We start from the raw sequence: 19,893 nt of genomic DNA on the forward strand, positions 1-19,893 counted from the left end.
ATAAGGAAAGCATGGCCTGCATATATTTATAATGTGAGATGATTTGAGTTTTTTAATTGCTGTTGGCAAAAGGAGATGTCTTTCTTTGTGGATGTTAATATCTTTTAGTTGCTGAGAGACGGTTGGTAGGACGAGGAAAGAAAGACGATTTGAATATAAGATTTGAGTGTTTGGTAGCCCAGAAAATTCAAAAGCGACACTGAATAATTCTAACAGATGTACCGAACTGTAAGTTAGTGCTAACTTGAGGTTTTACTAGTAGTTAAAAATAGAAGGTGCAAGAAATCGTTATCGGTGGTGAGAGAGATGTGCGGAGGTGTTCGGAGACGTGCCGTGGCGAAGACGTGCTAGAAAATCGTCGAAAGAAGCTGCTCAAAACTTGGTCGTCGCTGGTTCTTCGTGAGCGGGAAGCAAGTTTCTACAGTCGATCTAAAACGTCTTCTTCCCCTTATTTTGCTTCTTTCCAATTTTACAAAAATACCCTGCCATGTCAGCTGGGGTGCACAAGGTGTACACTAACTTGACTACCCGTAGCATCGCTCTAATTCAAAACCGGAAAAATAATTTTTGCTAAACTCGTACAATGAATCAAGGCTACACGACACCCCATGTACTCCCTATACGGTTCTGACTGTTTTCTGAATTATTAAACTCTCTTATCTTCACGCTGCTTTTTACGTTCATCACGAAGTCAACTTTCCCCTCATTTATTTTTACAATTATTTACATTTTATTTAATTTAATTATTATAATTTCTTAAAAATATTTACAAAAAATAAAATAAATAATTTACTTTTTTAAATTTTAAAATAAAAATTATATTAAAAAATTATTTTAATAATATTTTATTTAATTTTTATCTCAACTTATTTCATTTATAAAAATAAACAGACTTTATTATATGTTTTAAAGTACAGTGGGATACAAATGTTTAAAGCATATATTTACTATTTGATAATTACATGTTTAAAATACTTTTAATCATGTTATATTTGTTTAAAAATAAATTAAAAAATACTTTTCGATGTATAAATGACAATTATTTGAATTTTTAAATATTATATTTATATATTTAAAAGTTAGAAAATTATAATCATTTGAAAGTTGTATGACTATTTTTCTCAAACATATTTTTTAACTTATTTGATATTAGAAGTGTTTTGATGTGTAATATTCAAACAACTTGATTTTTCTATTAAATAGCTTTTAAACTTATTTAAGTAGTCTTTTAAAACTCCTACTGCAATTTCAAATAGATCCTAAATTATAAAAAAAAAATATATTTACAATTTTTTTTATAATTTCTTATATAATTATATTTTAAATTAAAAATATTTGTATAAAATGATGTGATTTTTATGAAAATGTATTTCATTTAAAGTATAATTGTGTAAAAATCATAAAAAAAAAAAAAAAATGTCGTAGAACTTGTGTAGTGTTGAAGTAAGAGCTTTTTAAAGATATAACGGTAGTTATTAGCCACTAGATATTATAAATCCTATGAACAACAATTAATTTCTTTTTTAGGGGGCAATAGCGCTAACCTTGGATAGATTAATGCACCAAAAACAAAAAACCTTGTGGTATTTAAAGAGTTTATGATGAATAATAATTAAGGGCTGACCTTTGCCCAAATCTAGGTTTCAAATTTTAAATATTTTTTTTCTCTTTTTTATTTTTTCTATGAGGACGAACCCAACAGTATATAGCTTGTCTGACAAAACCAATAATGCTTAGTTTTTCTTTAAAAAATATAGGGCAGTTCTATATACAGGCCGATTAAGTAGACTGTATTGCAGTCCTATTATGAAATTATCAAATTGTCCTTACTTTTAAATATGAATGTACTAAATTACCCCCATTCTACAAGAGCTCACTCTACCAAATTGTCCATACTTTCACCGACCTCACCGTCTCTTCCACGCCCTTCAATGCCATCGGCCCTTTTGTCAATCTCGGTAACATGAAGAAACTTAAGTCCATAACCATCTCCCATGCCAATCTCTCCGGAAATATTCCTGAGCACTTGAATCTTAACATTACACACATTGATTTTTTAGATAATAGGCTTAGGGGGATACCCAGCTCCTTCACGCTTCTCGAAGACCTCATACTCTTGAATCTTTCGTTGAATGGGCTCGTTAGTGAGATACCCACTTCATTTGGGGACTTGATTTCACTAAAGAACGCGTCCTTGGTGTCAAATTTTTTGTTCGGGTCGATACCAGAGTCGATGTCGGCAATACCCAGTTTGGTTCATATTGATCTGAGCTCGAACCAGTTGAATGAAGTTTTTTTTGCTGCTCTCTGAGTGATGAAGATGCAGCTCTGCGCCGATTGGTAGCAGTGACGGCGAGGGCGAGGGGGTCTGCTGGGTATCGATAAAACAACTTCTGCCGACTCAGTCTTGGGTCTTTGGGATGAAAGGACTTTGCAGTGTTTTGCTATCTCCCTTGGGTCTTTGTTAAATGAAATGCAGTGTTTCATTAAAATGAAACGCTCCGTGTCATTATGTTTGTATTGTAGGCCTCTTAAGAGGATTGCAATAAGAATTTTCCAAAAATATAAGGTTGTTTTGAATTTAGAAACGAGACGAAATAATTTTAGATAAAAGTTAAAAATTGAATAAAATATTATTATTATTATTTTAAAATTAAAAAAATTAAATTATTTATTATATTTTATATAAAAATTTTAAAAAATTATAATAATTATAAGATAAAATAAGATAAAATAAAACACTTACTAAATCCAAACAAGCCCTCAAAATAATTCATAGACTAAATCCTTAATTTGAATTCTGAGCAAAGATGGGAGACCAAAGTAAAAGCAGGAAGTCAAGCAAACATGGTTTGGTTGGGTGTCGTTAACTAATAAACCTCTTTTTTATTGGCCCAATAATTAAAGGTTTTGATTTGAATCAATCAACTGCAAAATTAATGACCCGTCAAAGCCATGCCGTTTTTATTGGGGTGAACGTAGGTGACACTCAAAACGATGCCGTTCTATGAACTGATTCGAGTCATTGCTTTCGTTCTTTTCCTCCTCGTGTGGGTCGACCCGTATGACAATGCTTAGATTGCGCGCAGTGTGAAATCTGAGAGAAAATAGAAAAACAACAGACAAGAGAGAGAGAGAGCGTGCAACGGTCAGAAGCATCTAATCATTCTTGCTCTGCTCTGCACGAGAGAAAACTCATACCCATCAAACCCCTCTCTCTCTCTCTTCTCTCTCTCTCCTTTTGGACCTTTTCCTCGGTTTTCGAATTTTTATTTTTGTGGAAAATGAGAGATAAAGCCGAATAATAGGAAAGGAACTCCCAAATGCCTTTTCTTCCGCCTCCTTTTTGAGCTTCAAAACAATGGCCGACGGTCTTTGTTCCTTCACCAAGGTCCGTGAAATCGATCGTCTCTTCGAAGCCGTACTGTATTTTCATTATAATATCATTGTCTTATACTTCTTTATTTTTGCGAATTGCATGTGGATTTCGTTTGCTTAATTTGGAGATTATAGAATACTCGTTATACCCATGGTACTTTGATTTTTTTTTTTTTGAATGTGTAACATGGGAACTGTCTGATCCTTGACCGTGTGTTGAATAGTCAAACTTTTGTTTTTCTGGGTTTTATTTCCTATTTTTTTGGCTCTGCGTTATCAATGAATTCGAGCTGAAGCAAACCTAGTTTTTTCTCCTTTTTTTTTAGATTATATTCAGCCTGACTGAATGTTGAATCACACTGATGTATATAATTTTTCTGTAACGAAGTGTGCTTTTGTTACTGTCATGTTTTCTTCTCCGTACAGAATTAATTGTTTTTTTAGCTCAATAGTGCTGGATAGTTGATTCTAGGCGTGATTCGTTTAGCGTCACATATCATATTTTCTTGTGATGATCTAACATCTGTGTAGCTCAATCTGGCGGGGTCTTCTAGTTCAGGCTTTTGTTGATCCAATTTAGTCGATTGTCGTACCTTTTTCTTTCGGTCCGTGGATAAGCTTTTTGACAATAGTAGCTTCATAAATACAGGATATTTTTGTCATAAAGGTACCCAAGAAATCCCCATTGGTGCTGAGGATGATCGTCTTGGTCTTTGCAATGGTGTGTGGCGTCTATATATGCTCTATTTGTCTAAAGCAAATTAGCACACACAGCAAGGCCGGATATCTACATGTTCAAGTGATCCAAAAGCCATGCCCAGAACCTCAAATCGAACCCTGGGAAATTCCTTATGTTCACTACCCTAAACCTAAAACTTATAGCAGGTAATTGCTAGCTGTTTTAATTTTGAATTTGGGCTTTCGTTACCTTTCACTGACAACAATTTATTTTTCTGGTGCCTAATTAGGGCTGAATGTGCATGTAATCCAGTGCGCTATTTCGCCATTTTGTCGATGCAGAGATCCGGGAGTGGATGGTTTGAGACATTGTTAAACAATCATACTAACATAAGCTCCAATGGGGAGATTTTCTCTGTTAAAGTTAGGAGAAGCAATACTTCAACCATCGGTGAGACTTTGGATAAAATTTACCGTCTTGACTGGCTCAGTAGTGCCTCAAAGAATGAATGTACAGCTGCAGTTGGCTTAAAGTGGATGCTTAATCAGGCGAGTGTCATATAGTTAAATTCTATTTAGACTTCTGCAAATTAAATTTGTTATTTTTTTTGGTGAGGAGCCATAGCAAGCATCTTTATATTTATATTTATTTCTGTAGAACTGCTTATGTCTTATTAGATACCCATCTTCTTCTCTATCATGGTATTGCAAGTTTTTGGCTTAATTTTACTCTGACTTTTAGCATCAGAATAACCACAACAAAATGGATTTGTCTGACTCCTCCTTTGTAATGTCCCTAGTTTTTAATAGACGGTAGTTTTGTTGTTTCTGTGCATGATTAGTAACTCATGGACAGTGATGTGATTAACGATCTTCAAATTCAAATTTCATAATGATGACATGGAAGTGATATCTATAAACCCATTTTAAGCACGGATATTTCTGTTTCTTTAAACCAGGAGCCCTAGTTCCTGCATCCTAAACAACTCAACAAAAGATTCTACCATGGCTGCAGCTCCTTCACTTCAAATGCATTTTCAGTTCGGGATGCGTTGTCTCAGAGTGTAAAATTTTCTCTGATGAGTGATAAAATGGGTCTTTCTTAGTTTCTTAAATCTTTTTCATAGGATTTCTGTTGGCCTGAGTTTCAACTCCTTATCCCTTCTAGTAAATATAAGTTCGGTGCATAGACAACATAGGTGCTTCCTTTAGTGATGGTGAATGCTTGACACTTCATTTATTTATTTATATATAACTAAACAGATTTTTTTTAATCCATGTAATTAGGCAAAGCCCGAGCACACCAGGAGTATACCAGAAACAGCCTAATTACAAACTACGCGCAATGGAAAGTAGCATAAAAGTCATTAAAATTCGTTCCATTCAATACAATAGAAGCCCAAAGCAACAATGCATGAAAGAAGAAGGCCCTAAAACCATTCGGAGAGCGTTCCCTATTGTCAAAATAACGACCATTTCTTTCGTTCCATGTGCATCACATTAAGCATAGAGGCACCATCTTCCAAACAGCTGCAATGTGATGATCCCTCCTAGGCATTACCCATGCAAGACCGAGCCTAGTGAAGATTTCATACCATAAAGCCTTGACTACTTTGCAGTGAAGACGTAGGTGATCTGTTGATTCACTATTGTGTTTGCACATGAAGCGCCAATCTATTATGTAGAGGCCACGCTTTCTCAGTTTGTTGATAGTGAATATTTTCCCATGGGATGCCAACCAGCCGAAGAATGCAGCCTTGAGGGGAGCATTGTTCCTCCAAATGCTCTTCCATGGGAAGGCATTGAAGGAGTGAGTCATTAATTCCTTGTAATATGGTCGGACGGAAAATTTCTTGTTCCTTGTAGATGTCCAAAGTAATCTGTCCTACCCTCCTAGCTGTAGTTTCAGTGCGTATAACGCGCTGTAAAAGTCAGCAATCTCTCCCACCTCCCAATCCTGTACAGCTCTAGTGAATCTCATGGACCATTGGAGGGAATCAGTAGAGATGCCATAGAGGCACCCTATTTGACACATCATGGAGTACTTAAACACGAGCTGGTGGTTGGTGTTGTTGGTGCGCAAAAGATTTAAATATAATCGTACCTTTTGTTTTCTGTCATATAATAACCTTTTTCTGGAAAGTCAGAATGCATTCCATTTACACTTTTTCCCTTCTCACAACTTCCTCCAAATGCCAAATGAAAAGCACTTTGTCTTTCTTTTTTGAGTATTCCTTCTTTCCTTAGCTCCTGGTCAGTAGGAGAAAACAGGAATGAATTTTGAATTTGAGCCAATGAGCTTTAGCGCGAATGGCATTTCATTTCCTTGTAATTAGAGGGTGAAGGTAAGTTTATGGGTTCAAAACTCAAAAAGTGAATGTGTAGCATACTAAAAAAATAAGAAATTTTGACAATTGGATTAGCTCTTGATTGCTATGAGGGAATGAAAGCCTTTAGCAACCAGGAACTGATCCTGCAGGACTTGTGGAGGCTTGGTATTTAGGTCTAAGAGCTAATTCAGAATTATAATTAAGAATAAAGTTCCCATATATGTGTGCTTTTCTTCTGTACAGGATGAGGTTTCTGTGTACTTTGCTACTTACATTTGGTCTGGTTGGCATCTTGTAGTTAAACTCACGAAATTGTTGTATTCATGCCATTCTGCTCTGTTTTACCATAAATTCTGTATTTTGGTATGTTATTGCAGGGTCTGATGCAGCATCATGCAGACATTGTAGAGTACTTCAATACTCGGGGAGTTTCAGTTATATTTCTCTTCCGAAGGAATCTTTTACGTAGAATGATATCGGTTCTGGCAAATTCATATGATCGAGATGTGAAGCTATTAAATGGAACCCACAAATCTCATGTGCATTCACCCCATGAGGTTGCTCTCTCTCTCTCTCTCTCTCTCTCTCTCTCTCACACACACACACACACACACACACAAATGTGTGCATGCACAAGGTTTTCAACTTCAATTTTTTGCCCTTTTACTTGAAAGAAGACTTGTGTTTTTATATGTAAGATTCTTCAAACTATTAAGAGAAATGGTTTCAGGCAGAAATACTTGCAAACTACAAGCCTATAATCAATGCAACATTGCTGATACCCAATTTGAAGCAAGTAGAAGAAACCACTGCCAAAGCGTTAGAGTATTTTAAGAGCACCCGGCACATCATTCTATACTACGAGGACGTAGTCAAGAACCACACTGTAAGTCCCACTTTCAAAGCTTTCCCCTAACTGTTTTTTCTAGCATGTGCATTATTATCAAATACTATTTAAACCTCTAACATCAGGTTCAATGTTTGAAAAATTTCTCCCCCACCCAAATTGGGAAAAATGAAAGAGAGTAGAAGAAACCCCCTCTAAAGATGGGTATTTTTACATGTCTGCAGAAGTTAATAGATGTTCAACATTTCTTGAAGGTTCCACTTAGAGAATTAAAGAGTCGTCAGGTGAAGATACACAAAGGTTCTCTATCTAGTCAGATTAAGAATTGGGATGATGTCCAAAAGACACTCAAGGGAACTCATTTCGAAAATTTCCTACATTCAGATTATAGAAAGTAATGCAGGGATGATGTATATATTCCATTCTACGATCTTTAACCCGTTTTTGTTTTCATCCTTTCATTTTTTTTAGCCGCAGGAGCCAACAGGATGCCACCTGTTGAAATTTTGGCCGGGGCATTTGCATTTTGCTTTCAGCTTCTTTGTGTTTCTGGTTCCAACTAATATTCTTTTGATTCTTTTTTCCCCCTCCTCCCTTCTTGGATAAACATAGAGTTGTATTTGAGCTAATCATGGAAGAAAAATGCTCCTTCGCTGATGAAAATTTTGGGTACTTGTAGACGTAAATGTTTGTGTACATGTGAGGAAAGTTGCATATAGTTTGGTTGGCAAGTGGTAATTTGTTTCCTTATTTCTTTGGTTCAGCAATGTCAGCCGTTATGGTTGAAATTAAAACCAGACAGATCATGTTTGAAGGCAGAGCAAATATATATGTATAATTAAGAACATCTAACCACCTAAAAATCTCGTTGCATTACTAATCACGTTGTAATTTGGTTACATGAACAATTTTCTGTATCTGTTTTGACCGGTAAACGCGACGACATGCAGTCCAAAAAGCCATATTTTGACCGGACCACATCGATCACTAGCCCTCGCTCCCCTTTACTTTTTCTTGGTGACGATGAATGAATCATTGGCTCAGCCAGTCGAGCTTCCAATTCGAGGTAAAAAAGGGCCTCGAGTACACCCGATTCTTTGGCTATAAATGCTAGATATAAATTTCGTAGAAATCTATGAACAATAAAACTAAAATAAGCTATAAAGAAAATAATTGTATTTTTAAATGTATAATTATTATTTCTTTAATTTTAAAATTAAATTTCATTATTATTTATGATACATAAAAGGTGCATAATACTGATCACGAATGGCTAGCAGCCTAGCACGGTAGCACAGAAAATTAAAAAAAAAAAAAAGAAAAAGAAAAAAAAAGCTTAAAAGTTTATGATATTGCGCACGTCAAAATCCACTAAAATTTAATAGTTATTATATTATGCATTTTATCAATATTTTACTATATATTAAAATTTAAAATGAAGGAAAAGCTTATTATTCTGAAATTATTTGGATGATAAAAGTATAAAATCGGTCCGATTGACAAAAAGTGGGGGTGTCTCGGCCCCTGGGGACTGAACCCTATCATTTTACCGACCTATAAAGAACGTAGAAACTTGAATATGAAAAAGTCCACGGTGGACGGCAGTGGCATGATGATTGCATCTACACCGTCCATTACGGCGGTGGACCTCAGGCAAAAAGGGTCCCACACGTCACGAATGGCTACCCGTGTTGCTGACGGTGTAACCGAGGGTCTCTTACTCTACTGTACAGCACAAAGAGGGGAGAGGCCAGATCCGCCGCCTCCTTTTAAACCCAATACAATTTCATTTTCCGCCTCCTTTCTCTGCTCTTTGCTCTCTCACGTACCAGGTCTCTCCCTCCGCCTCTCTCTCGTACACACGCATCCGGAGCCCTAAGAGAGAGAAAAAGAGGGAGAGAGGAACTGTACCAGACCAGAGAGCATGGCGCAGGCAACCAACGGCGGTGATATGACCACGCAGCAGCAGCAGCCGCAGCCGCAGCCGCAGCCGCAGCAGCAGCAGCATCAACAGCAGTGGATGCAATCGCAGCAGCAGCAGCAATGGATGGCCATGCAATACCCGGCAGCGGCTATGGCCCTGATGCAGCAGCAGCAGCAGCAGATGATGATGTACAATTACATGCCCTACGCTCATCCTCATCATCAACCTCATCCTCATCATTATCAGCAGCAGCACCAGCCGCAAGCTCAAATACAGCATCAGAAGCAGCAGCAACAGCAACAGCAACAGCAGCAGCTGGGGTCCGCCGACGAGGTCAAGACGATCTGGATCGGTGACCTCCACCATTGGATGGACGAGTCTTACCTCCACAACTGCTTTGCTCATACTGGCGAGGTCTGCACTAATCTCTCTCTCTCTCTCGCTCTCTATATATATGTATATACACGTATATTGTATATATTATGAGTACATATATATATGTATGTATGTATATATATCATAATATTTTCCGACTGTATATGTATGAGTTTTTTTGACGAATCTGTGTGTAATGATGGAGGTGATTACCTTTTTGTTCTGAAGTGAATGGGGGAGAGGTGTTTTCAATGAGCCTCTTAAGGGTTTATGTGGAACTTAAGGTAGAAAATTTTGTGATTACATAAGATCAGATCATATTATAATATTGCGACCAGATTCAGTGTGTATGTGTGTGTGTCCCATACCCCCACTATTATTTGCTTGTATATTACACTATGGATATTTGGAATTGCACCTGCAAAGTTTATCAATGCAGAGAGGGCTGGAAGTTCGAAGACCTGTGGGCTTTTCCATTTTCAGTTATTGAAGAAAGTTCCTAGATTTTAAACATGACCTGCATTCTACATTGACTTTGATGGTTTTGTGAGAACGTGTTGATTTATGGACATCATCTTGTTCATGGACGAATGTGAATTTTAGTTCTTAATGATTTCTTGCAACTGATGTCATTCCATTCATCTTGGTATATGCACAATTAATTTTAGAATTTAGCCTCCAACTTGTATTTTTCTTAATAGGCTTGCTTACAAACTGATAGATTATGATTTCATTTGAGTATGATTTGCAATTAATTGCACATGCTTGTGCGCGCGCACACACACACACACTTCTCTCTCTCTCTAAAATTTCCACGAGAGGAATTTCCCTAACTCTTCATTATGGGCTTGCTTTCTGACTTTTGGCACCATAAAATCTGCAGGTTTCCTCAGTAAAGGTTATACGCAATAAGCAGACTGGCCAATCAGAGGGATATGGTTTTGTTGAGTTCTTTTCTCATTCAACTGCCGAGAAAGTTTTGCAGAGCTATAATGGTGCTGTGATGCCAAATACAGAGCAGCCCTTCCGTCTTAATTGGGCGACCTTTAGTGCAGGCGATAAACGATCAGATGTTGGTTCTGATCTGTCCATATTTGTGGGGGATTTGGCAGCAGATGTAACTGATGCCATGTTGCAGGAAACCTTTGCTAGTAGATATCCATCTGTTAAAGGAGCAAAGGTGGTTATTGATTCAAATACAGGTCGATCAAAAGGTTATGGATTTGTTAGGTTTGGTGATGAAAGTGAGAGGTCAAGGGCTATTACTGAAATGAATGGCATGTATTGTTCAAGTAGGCCCATGCGTTTAGGTGTTGCAACCCCCAAGAAATCATCTGGATATCAACAGCAGTATTCTTCCCAAGGTAACTTCTAGACCTCTCATCTGTTACTGATGCTTGTAGAATTTAAGCTCTTACCATTTTATGTCCAATGTAGAAATCAATTTTGGTTGTCTGTTGCTTCGATATTTCTTATTGATATATTTTAGTACATTCTGCTTGATCTAGTCATTTTACGGTCAACAGTCAACCTATGAAATTATCTCAGTGTATTTGAGAAACAAAGTCAATCTTCTGTTTCAGTAGGTTGTATTTGAGGTGATTGTTTGCATAATTGTGAAAATAATGTGATTCCCCCTGCCAAAGGATAAGATAAAACAGAAAAAAGAGAGGAGAGAAATGTTATTTGTGTTGCCTCACTCAATCTGCTCTTGATATTAAGTACACCCTTCATTCCTAAACGTTTTGTATTTTCTTGTGGAAATTACATGCTTCGATCTTCTGTTCCATAAATGCTTGCTGTTGCTCTGTAACTTGAGGCAAGCACAATGGTTCTGAGTGAGCTTGCTCTTTCTGTTCTTATCATAATGATCCTTGTTAATATTTTATGTAGACTTGGTTGCCGCCAGCTTACCTTCATTTCCTTACCTGCTCTTGGTACCACTCCACAACTCAGTTCACTCACCCAACTGAGCCTTGGTACCTGATTAGCATCAGCTACATGAATCACTCTTCCAAACTAATGGAATTGGGCCTCCTACCAAATGGTTGGAAATTTGTTGATGTAATTTTTGTGGCCCTGATTGTTTATTTGCAATGCTTTTCTAATCACTTGTGAGAGGGTCTCAAAATGTTGCTGAGTTCATCTTTTGGTATTCATGTACACAGTCTAATTTCTAATTTGAATGCCTTCCCGGTCTTCCGAATCTTTTTAAAGCCCTTGTATATTTGTTTTCCGTTTGTTTTGTCTATTCTTATGGAATTACTTCATGTATGCTAACAAATAACCATTCCTAAAAGAATTGGCTGACTGTTCTAAGATCAACCGCTAGTACAATATCCTTTTTTCCTGTTATAAGTAATTGTAAGAAGAAACTCCTTTTCTACTAGAGAAATGATTTATTCACAAAGAAATTTCACAAAGTAAACTCACAAATTAACATGGGTTGATATGGTATGTCAGATTATAAAGTTCTCTTTACTGTAAAGTAGATCTGATGTTTCACATCAAGACATGCTAGTTTGTGAGTTTACTTTTGTAAGATCCTTTTGTGGATCTAGCAGTTCTCTTCTACTTAACATGCTAATTGCCACATATTCTTGGAGTAAGGGAGATGAATAATGTACCAAAAAAAATGGTCTTGCAAAGCTGGTCAAGATTATTATTTCATGCTTCTTATCCGGAATCCTTAGTAATATTTTCATGTTTATTACTATACGTCGCAGCTACTGCTCTCTCTCTCTCTCTCTCCCTGCCCAAAGATTGTGCATATCAATGGATCTTTCCATCAATGTCTTTTTGTTATATTTTTTCTCGACATTGTAGCTGCGGATTTAGCTAGCTATAACATACTCATTTAGATAAATGCAGTGCTCTTAATATCTTAACCTCTCAAATTGCACTTTGGTTGAAATTCTAATTCTGTTCTTTAAATAGCTTTGGTGTTGGCTGGTGGGCATGCATCAAATGGTGCTGTCACCCAAGGTTCCCAATCTGACGGCGAGTCAAATAACACTACTGTGAGTCCTTTTCAGATCCTTACTTGTGAGGTATCAGGACTCTTTTTATATCATTAATCCAGGGTTTATTGTAGATATTTGTTGGAGGGCTAGACTCTGATGTCAGTGATGAAGATCTTAGACAGCCATTTTCCCAATTCGGCGAGATTGTCTCTGTGAAAATTCCTGTTGGAAAAGGATGTGGTTTTGTGCAATTTGCTAACAGGTACTCTTTCCAGTGTTACATAAACTATCTGAGTTAGTTTTTTTCATGTTATGTTCTTCTGTGAATGTACTAAGGTGTAAAAGTTATATAAATTTAAGCATGAGAACATGGGAAATGGTGAATTTCATGAAGGGTTAGAATGTAGATGACAACATCATCATTATATTTAATTTTCCACTGTAGATGACAACATCACCATTATATTTAATTTTTCACCAGTGTGGCCTTGTAATGATTCCTGTCTGTTTTCTTTGGTCATAGAAAGAATGCCGAGGATGCAATGGAAAGTTTGAGTGGGACAGTCATTGGCAAGCAAACAGTTCGTCTTTCTTGGGGCCGCAGTCCAGCAGGCAAGCAGGTAAGATCAGAATTAGCTGATTCATGCATTAGACAGAGCCCACCCCTTCCCCCCACCCAAAAAAAAAGGGGGTTTCTCTCAATATCTCTTGGGAAATTTATTTAGTTTCATTTATTTTCTGGCATTGGAATAAGCTTGTTTGGAATGACTTGTCAATGGATGAAACTTCCAATATCTTGTCTAACCAGTCTATTCGTGATTTCTTAATTGCATGGGACTTTGCAGTGGAGAGCAGATTCTAGTAACCAGTGGAATGGGAGTCATAACAGAGGGCAAGGCTATGGTGGGTATGGATATGCTGTACCACAGAATCAGGGTCTAGGCATGTATGCTACAGCTGAAGTTCACGGAGCTTCGTGATGTGGGTATAGCAGCAGGGATTCTGAATTTACAAGAGTGGCTTTGTTAATTTAGTTATCAAAGACATGATTGAAGTAGGATGGCTTTAGCTGCACTTTTGTGGCTGGATTAAATTTTGATATATTGCTCTTGTTTTAAGATTGTATAATACTTACTTATTTGCAACTTTGGGTCTTAGTGGAAGGATATCTTGATGGATGAAATTTTTTTTTTTGGGGGGTTGGGGTGAGGGAGGGGGGGTGTAGTTCAAAATCAAACACACTGGGAGGAAAATGCAGAATAACTTTGAACGTCTAGTGGATCATATATCTTTTAAAATCATTGTTATTAGAGTTATCGAGCTTTGAAATATCAGCTTGAGTGAGCAGACTAGGACGTGAAGGTGAGGATCTTTTAACTGAATATTAGTGGTTTAGAGGTCATACATTGTCCTGACTCTTAGCCCAGTCACACCCCCCCCCCCCCCCCCCCCCCCAAAACACCAAATCTGTCATAAAAGATAAAGCCATTTTCTGTCTTGTTTTTTGGAGCAGGCTCTAGTACTTGCACTGTTTGTTTATGGGATAAAGAGCAAATCCTAGGTATTTGCAGGGGTGACAGTGTGTAAGGAAAAAAGATATATTCTTTTCAGAACTCATCTATCTGTCGTTGGCTTGCTCAGGGCCTTCATTTATTGAATTCATTAGGTCTTTTTTTGGTTCCCCTCCACGATCTCTTTCCTCTTTTCTGGTATTTCCCTCATTCTTTGCCTTTTCCAACATGGCTTGGTTTGGTACAAGTTTCATTCTGAGTAAAACCCCGGCGACCAAATCACAAAGTAAAGCTCGAGTCTTTTATGATATATGTAAGCAATAGAAATGCTTTGCCCACAAAAGAGATTTTATAAAATTTAATATGATTTGATATAGTAAGTTAAATTATAAAGTTATTTTTATTATAAGGTAAATCTAATGAATTATATAAAATCATGTCAATTCATGAATTTATTTTTATAAAAATTTATTTATAGATGTAATACTTATCTACGTCAAAAATACAAGTTGCCATTTTTAAGATATCATGTGCCTTCATCTCCCTCACTGCTATCAAATTACAAAGGAAAAAATGTTCTTGATTTGAGATTTTATTATCTCCAATTATACTAATTAAATGGCAAAGATTAAATGACTACCGTTTAAGTGATTCATGTATAAATATTTAAAAGTATATTAAATCGATGAATATAATTAAAGAAGACAAAGATACGAGAAGTGGGAACAACAAGTACTAATTGTTGTGAAGTTTTCAAAACGTTACTTTCACATGGAAGTGGGTCTTCTTTGCTCTTAAGTTTTTTACTGAAAAGTGGAGCAATAATACTTCGAGACCCAAGTCATAATCCAATAATTGTACCCAAAATTTTATTGCAACTACTGCCTACCGTAAGCAAGCATCTAAGCTACTAAGCAAGCTTCCTGTTCGTATTTGACGACTGGACGCTTATCGGTCCATTCATTGTCCCACAGACTCGCCTTATCTGTAATCAAGATTAATAAAATTATTATGTCAGTTTATGTACTATTAAAATCATAATATATTTTCTTTGAAATTATATATATTTCGGCACTCGAAATCCTTAAAATTGATATATTATATCTTTAAATTATAAAATATCGACACATGAAACTTACATTTAATTCAAATCAATAAAAAAAAAAAGAGGAGTGATGTAAGACAATCTATCCAAATACATAGAAGACAGATAAAATCAATCAACATGTACAGCTTATGATCTTAGGTGTAGTAGTAATACATAGAAGACAACAGGACATGGCGTATGACACAAATAATAACCAACCGAGCCGACATCATTCGATCTACCCGCTGCGAATTAAACCTCATTCTCCAAGTTGCCGTCTGATGTAAGCAGCATGCATTTTTAGCCGCAGTAAATCCTGTCTTAACGTCACTTTCAAAGACAAATCATAAACCCCATCGCACGTCTAATTTACTCTTGACGTGCCATCAGATTAATTGCGAGACAGACAATTAATTAATTCACCTAGTTGGTAATTAAATGGATCAACCACCAAAACAGTTGACATCTATATATAGAAAATAATGTATATTTAAGTTGGTCTTGATGAACGGCTGCAATATTTATCTAGCTAACCAAATTCCTCGAAAAATAATGTATATTTTAACCATAAAATTAATCTAAATAAGCAGCTATATACGTACGTGCATGAAACACGTACGCGTGCATGCAATTGGGACAATATGATTAGAAATTCTAGAATTATAATTTAGTCACACGTTTTAAATGGATTTTCTTTTATTATAATATATTCAATGGATCAAACATATTAAATTATTATTTATAATAATATATAGAGTCCACCTGCCATTATATATGAAAAAGTCAATAAAACAAAAGCATAAAATAATGAAATGGATGCTGGCCGGCCATGAGCTAGCGTCATATATATGGAAGAAGGAACTTACCGTGTTGTTGCATGCTGATGATCTCCTTAATTGTCTTGAATTAATTCTGATTTTCTATACCATTTCATAATTATGTTCGGTTTGTTTTTTCCCACTTTGTGCCGTATTTAACTTGTTTTCGTCCTCTTCAATATCATTCTAGTAACTGCAACGTCATCAATCAGCGGCCAACTTGCATGATTAATTTGAAAAAATAAATGGAGAAAATTAAGAGATTGCACGCAGCATGCTGAATTTTTATCTAATTAATTCCCTGTTGTAACGTACACATGATTTGTACTGCATGCACCTTATATTATATATATATATATATATGTAGGTTTTGATCATGTGTATATCTATATCCATATTTAATTTTAGATTCTTATTATATATATATATAGATATAGGTTCGACTCGCGATACGAAATTATCTTCTACGTACGGGTTCTTCCCGAGAACGTCACAGCATATATATATGATACAATTTAAAATGCAGGCTAGCTGCAGATAGTTTAAGATAGACATGATGTATGTAATTTGATATGTGACACAAAATAAAATCCGAAAGTAACGGGCTCTAGCTTTAGTTTGAAAAGAAGACAAAAAGTGTACGTTGGAATGCTCAGTGACCCAAGAAATCGATCGACCTTAGTTTGGTACATTTCGGTGAGAAACTATATATTCACGTACAGGTGGATTAATTATAAAGAGGCAGCTAGGGGTCGGGTCTCAAATTGAATTCAATTTGACAAAAAATGGCCGGGAATTTGTCCTGGCTGATGGTGATAAGGGAGAATTGACAGTTGCGGGTATACTAATCTTGATCATCATTTTGTCTAGAAGACAGCTACAAACAATCAGCCACCATTTTTGATGTTTCGCCTCCACGTTTTATTTTTTGGTAGCTAGGACTTGGCCAAAACATGATCATCAACGAGATCGAGGTAGCTAGGCAGCCATTCTTATAATTAGATTGCTCTATATCAATATTGTGTGAATTAAGGAAGATATATGTGAAACCGATTCCCAGCATGCATGCATTAATTGGGATGATATTTATTAAAATAAAAGACTAAATATATATAATTTTAGAAAGTATATATTTATGGATTTTGCTATTCATCATCTTTACACATCATATTTCATATATATTTTTTTAATTTTTATGAATTTATTATTTTTAAACTAATTGAATTCTTTTATTCATTATCTATGTATTAAAGTTTTGGTAAAAAATAAAAATAAAAATAAATGTGATATATGGTGATAATGAATATAATTTTTTTATATTTATTATTTTGTGAAGCAAGTGTACAATTAATCCATTGATAATAATCATACCCTATGATACAAAGTTAGATCGTTAAATGATGCGATATTATTTGCTCATTTAACTTGGATGTATCGATCTATCAAAGGTGGTTTTGAGTTCCAATCTCTGATACGTACGTTGAATTTTGGCAGTATGTAACTAGTCAACATCTAGCTCGGGCTAAAAGGAAAAATGACTGTGGGTGAATCACCCCCGTTCCCCAACAAAAACATATCACAAAAAGTCAAAATTGTTCTGTCACATGTGGGGAACGGGATATCGGCCTGTCGGCAAAAGTTTTCTGGTCCAGTACAATCTGCATGCATGCCTCCCACATGAAAGAAAGTCCGGAATTTGTAAAAGAAAACCCAAGATAGATCCAACAAAATATCCCAAATCAAAACCATTTATTGCCAAACAGATGCTCTAAAAAATGTTGACATTTGAAATAAACAGCTAACACTAGGGTTAGAACTAGCAGTACCATTTAAATATCAACCAAAAATAAAAATAAAAATATATAGATGGATGGATTTAAGAAGGCGGCAGCTTTATATTACCATTCCTCTTTCTAGTCCGCTAGTCAAAATACTCCACCCCTCTTCTTCCTCTCTCCTTCCTCTCCTCTCTCTCTCTCTCTCACACACACACACGCAGAGGCTCACAGCGCATACGGTATAAATATTCACAGTGCGACCATCCTCACTTTCTCGATCAAACAACCACAAACCCTCAAGTACACGAAGCCCATCCGATAATGGAGATGGAAGTTGTGGTACCAGTGGCTCCCGTGGACTTCAACTTCGACAGTTCCTGCTCCTCTCCATACATGACTGCTCCTTCCAGCCCTCAACGATTCGGCAACTTCTACTTCAGCGCCCCCACCAGTCCTACCCGCGCCTCCGCCTTCTACCACGAGTTCAACAGCCTCTCTCTCCACGACATGATCCCCAGAAGCTCAGCCTCCTCGATCCCCTTTAACTGGGAAGAAAGGCCAGGGATTCCCAAATCCAAAGCTACCAACAATGGCGAAAGCGATAACGACAATGATGGTGGTGAAGATTTTGAGTTCGATTTTAGTGGGCACTTAGAGAGAACTTCTTTGTCTGCGGACGAGCTCTTCGATGGCGGAAAGATTAAGCCTCTAAAGCCACCACCTCGATTACAAGTGGGCATCGGAGCCAATGACCATTCGGTGTCCATTTCATCTCCAAGGTCTCCAAGATCAAGGATTTCACAGGGAAAGAGGATGGTCCAAGAAGCACTATCACCGCGTCACAAGAAAGATTTTGATCCATTCGCTGCGGCAATAGAGGAAACTCGAAAAAAAGGAGAGCTCGACCAGCGACAGGGAAGAGAACAAGAACAAAAGAGAGGGAGAGGAAAATTCTCTGCAGGGTCATCTTCATCAAGTTTTCTACGTAGAGGGACAAGATCCTTGTCTCCTCTGAGAGTCTCTGACCTTGTCTTAGGAGAAGAGGAGAATTCACCGGCACCGAAAATCAATAATATTCCTTCAACAGCAAGCAACACTAAAGCTTCCACTCCTTCTTCTTCTTCAGCATATTCTTCATTTTTGTCATCCTTTTCTTTCTCCCAAGGTTACAGAAAATGGAGGCTGAAAGATTTTCTGTTGTTTCGGAGCGCGTCTGAGGGTCGGGCAACGGGCAAAGATCCATTGACTAAGTATGCGGTTTTGTCCAAGAACAAGCTGGCCGAAGATATCAAGAACTCGAGCTTCCGGTCGACGGATAGTTCCGGTTCTGTGTCAAGCTCAAGGAGGAGAGGACCCGTTTCGGCCCACGAGAAGCATTACACAGTGAACCGGGCGGTTTCGGAGGAGATGAGGAGGAAGACTTTCTTACCTTACAAGCAGGGGCTGCTGGGTTGCTTGGGGTTCAACCCAGGTGTGCATGAGGTCACCAAGGCATTTGGGTCTTTGACACGTGGATGATCCAGATCTCTCATCTGGGTCCCTGCAGCTTGCTGAATATATGATAATTCTCTATAATGTTTGTAATTTTATTGGTTAGCTTAATCTGGATAGCTTCCTGTATTTGTTCTTCGATGTGTGTCTCTATCGATAAAAGGGGCTGAAATCGTATGAAAATTGTTTCTTTCCACTCCAAAAAGGACATATAAGAGATTACAGAGAGTATTTAATTATTGCTTTTGTTTGGGTGCAAAGTAAACTATTTGGCTTATCTTATGGTAAAATGCAAGTAGACATTATTAAAACAGCAGAAATTAAACTGTCATAATAATTCGTATCAGCTAAACTCATTCAAATTCTAATCTGACACAACATCACGGCCAGATCATTGACATATGAAAATTACACTTGAGAGTTTGATACTGGTCATGATGATCACATCTGTAGCATAGAAAAAATGGAAAAAGAAGAAGAAGAAGAAGAAGAGGAGAAAATCAACACAGTATCATCATGATCTTATTGCATTTTCATAATTTAATTTGTTGAACTAAGGCCTTTACAAATCATTAATTAATCCCTCTCCCTATCTCATGATCTGCCTGATCTTATCTTACTTTTTTTGGTCGTATCAAATTGCATGCCGCATAGATATTAATTGATTAAGACAGGGAATTATTAAGTTAATTTTAAAAAAATTAAAAAGAAAA

At 36.8% G+C, this 19,893-nt stretch overlaps 3 protein-coding genes across 7 annotated transcripts; all 3 read left to right on the forward strand.

Annotated features, from left to right (window-relative positions):
- Positions 1 to 3,072: 3,072 nt before the first annotated feature.
- Positions 3,073 to 7,983, forward strand: LOC122311039 (nodulation protein H-like). 5 transcript variants are annotated; one of them, XM_043125385.1, is made up of 6 exons: positions 3,073 to 3,391; positions 4,028 to 4,263; positions 4,347 to 4,605; positions 6,764 to 6,943; positions 7,117 to 7,272; positions 7,461 to 7,983. In XM_043125385.1, exons 1-6 carry the CDS (start codon positions 3,362 to 3,364, stop codon positions 7,629 to 7,631), a joined length of 1,032 nt encoding a protein of 343 aa, XP_042981319.1. In that variant the 5' UTR covers positions 3,073 to 3,361; the 3' UTR covers positions 7,632 to 7,983. The 5 variants fall into 5 exon arrangements, 4 of the variants coding, with proteins under 4 accessions (XP_042981319.1, XP_042981321.1, XP_042981318.1 ...); XM_043125387.1 differs by having other exon boundaries at positions 7,488 to 7,983; XR_006242722.1 differs by having other exon boundaries at positions 3,074 to 3,391; positions 7,117 to 7,395; positions 7,431 to 7,566.
- A 1,014-nt stretch (positions 7,984 to 8,997) lies between these two features.
- On the forward strand, positions 8,998 to 13,678 carry LOC122311038 (polyadenylate-binding protein RBP47-like). The gene is made up of 6 exons (XM_043125383.1): positions 8,998 to 9,571; positions 10,416 to 10,896; positions 12,470 to 12,552; positions 12,627 to 12,757; positions 13,019 to 13,115; positions 13,341 to 13,678. Exons 1-6 carry the CDS (start codon positions 9,158 to 9,160, stop codon positions 13,473 to 13,475), a joined length of 1,341 nt encoding a protein of 446 aa, XP_042981317.1. The 5' UTR covers positions 8,998 to 9,157; the 3' UTR covers positions 13,476 to 13,678.
- A 4,126-nt stretch (positions 13,679 to 17,804) lies between these two features.
- Positions 17,805 to 19,419, forward strand: LOC122311040. Its single transcript, XM_043125388.1, has one exon. The coding sequence runs from the start codon at positions 18,011 to 18,013 to the stop codon at positions 19,205 to 19,207; it is 1,197 nt and encodes a 398-aa protein (XP_042981322.1). The 5' UTR covers positions 17,805 to 18,010; the 3' UTR covers positions 19,208 to 19,419.
- The last annotated feature ends 474 nt before the right edge of the window (positions 19,420 to 19,893 follow it).

This window comes from Carya illinoinensis, chromosome 5, assembly GCF_018687715.1.
Source record: "Carya illinoinensis cultivar Pawnee chromosome 5, C.illinoinensisPawnee_v1, whole genome shotgun sequence".
Taxonomy (NCBI): domain Eukaryota; kingdom Viridiplantae; phylum Streptophyta; class Magnoliopsida; order Fagales; family Juglandaceae; genus Carya; species Carya illinoinensis.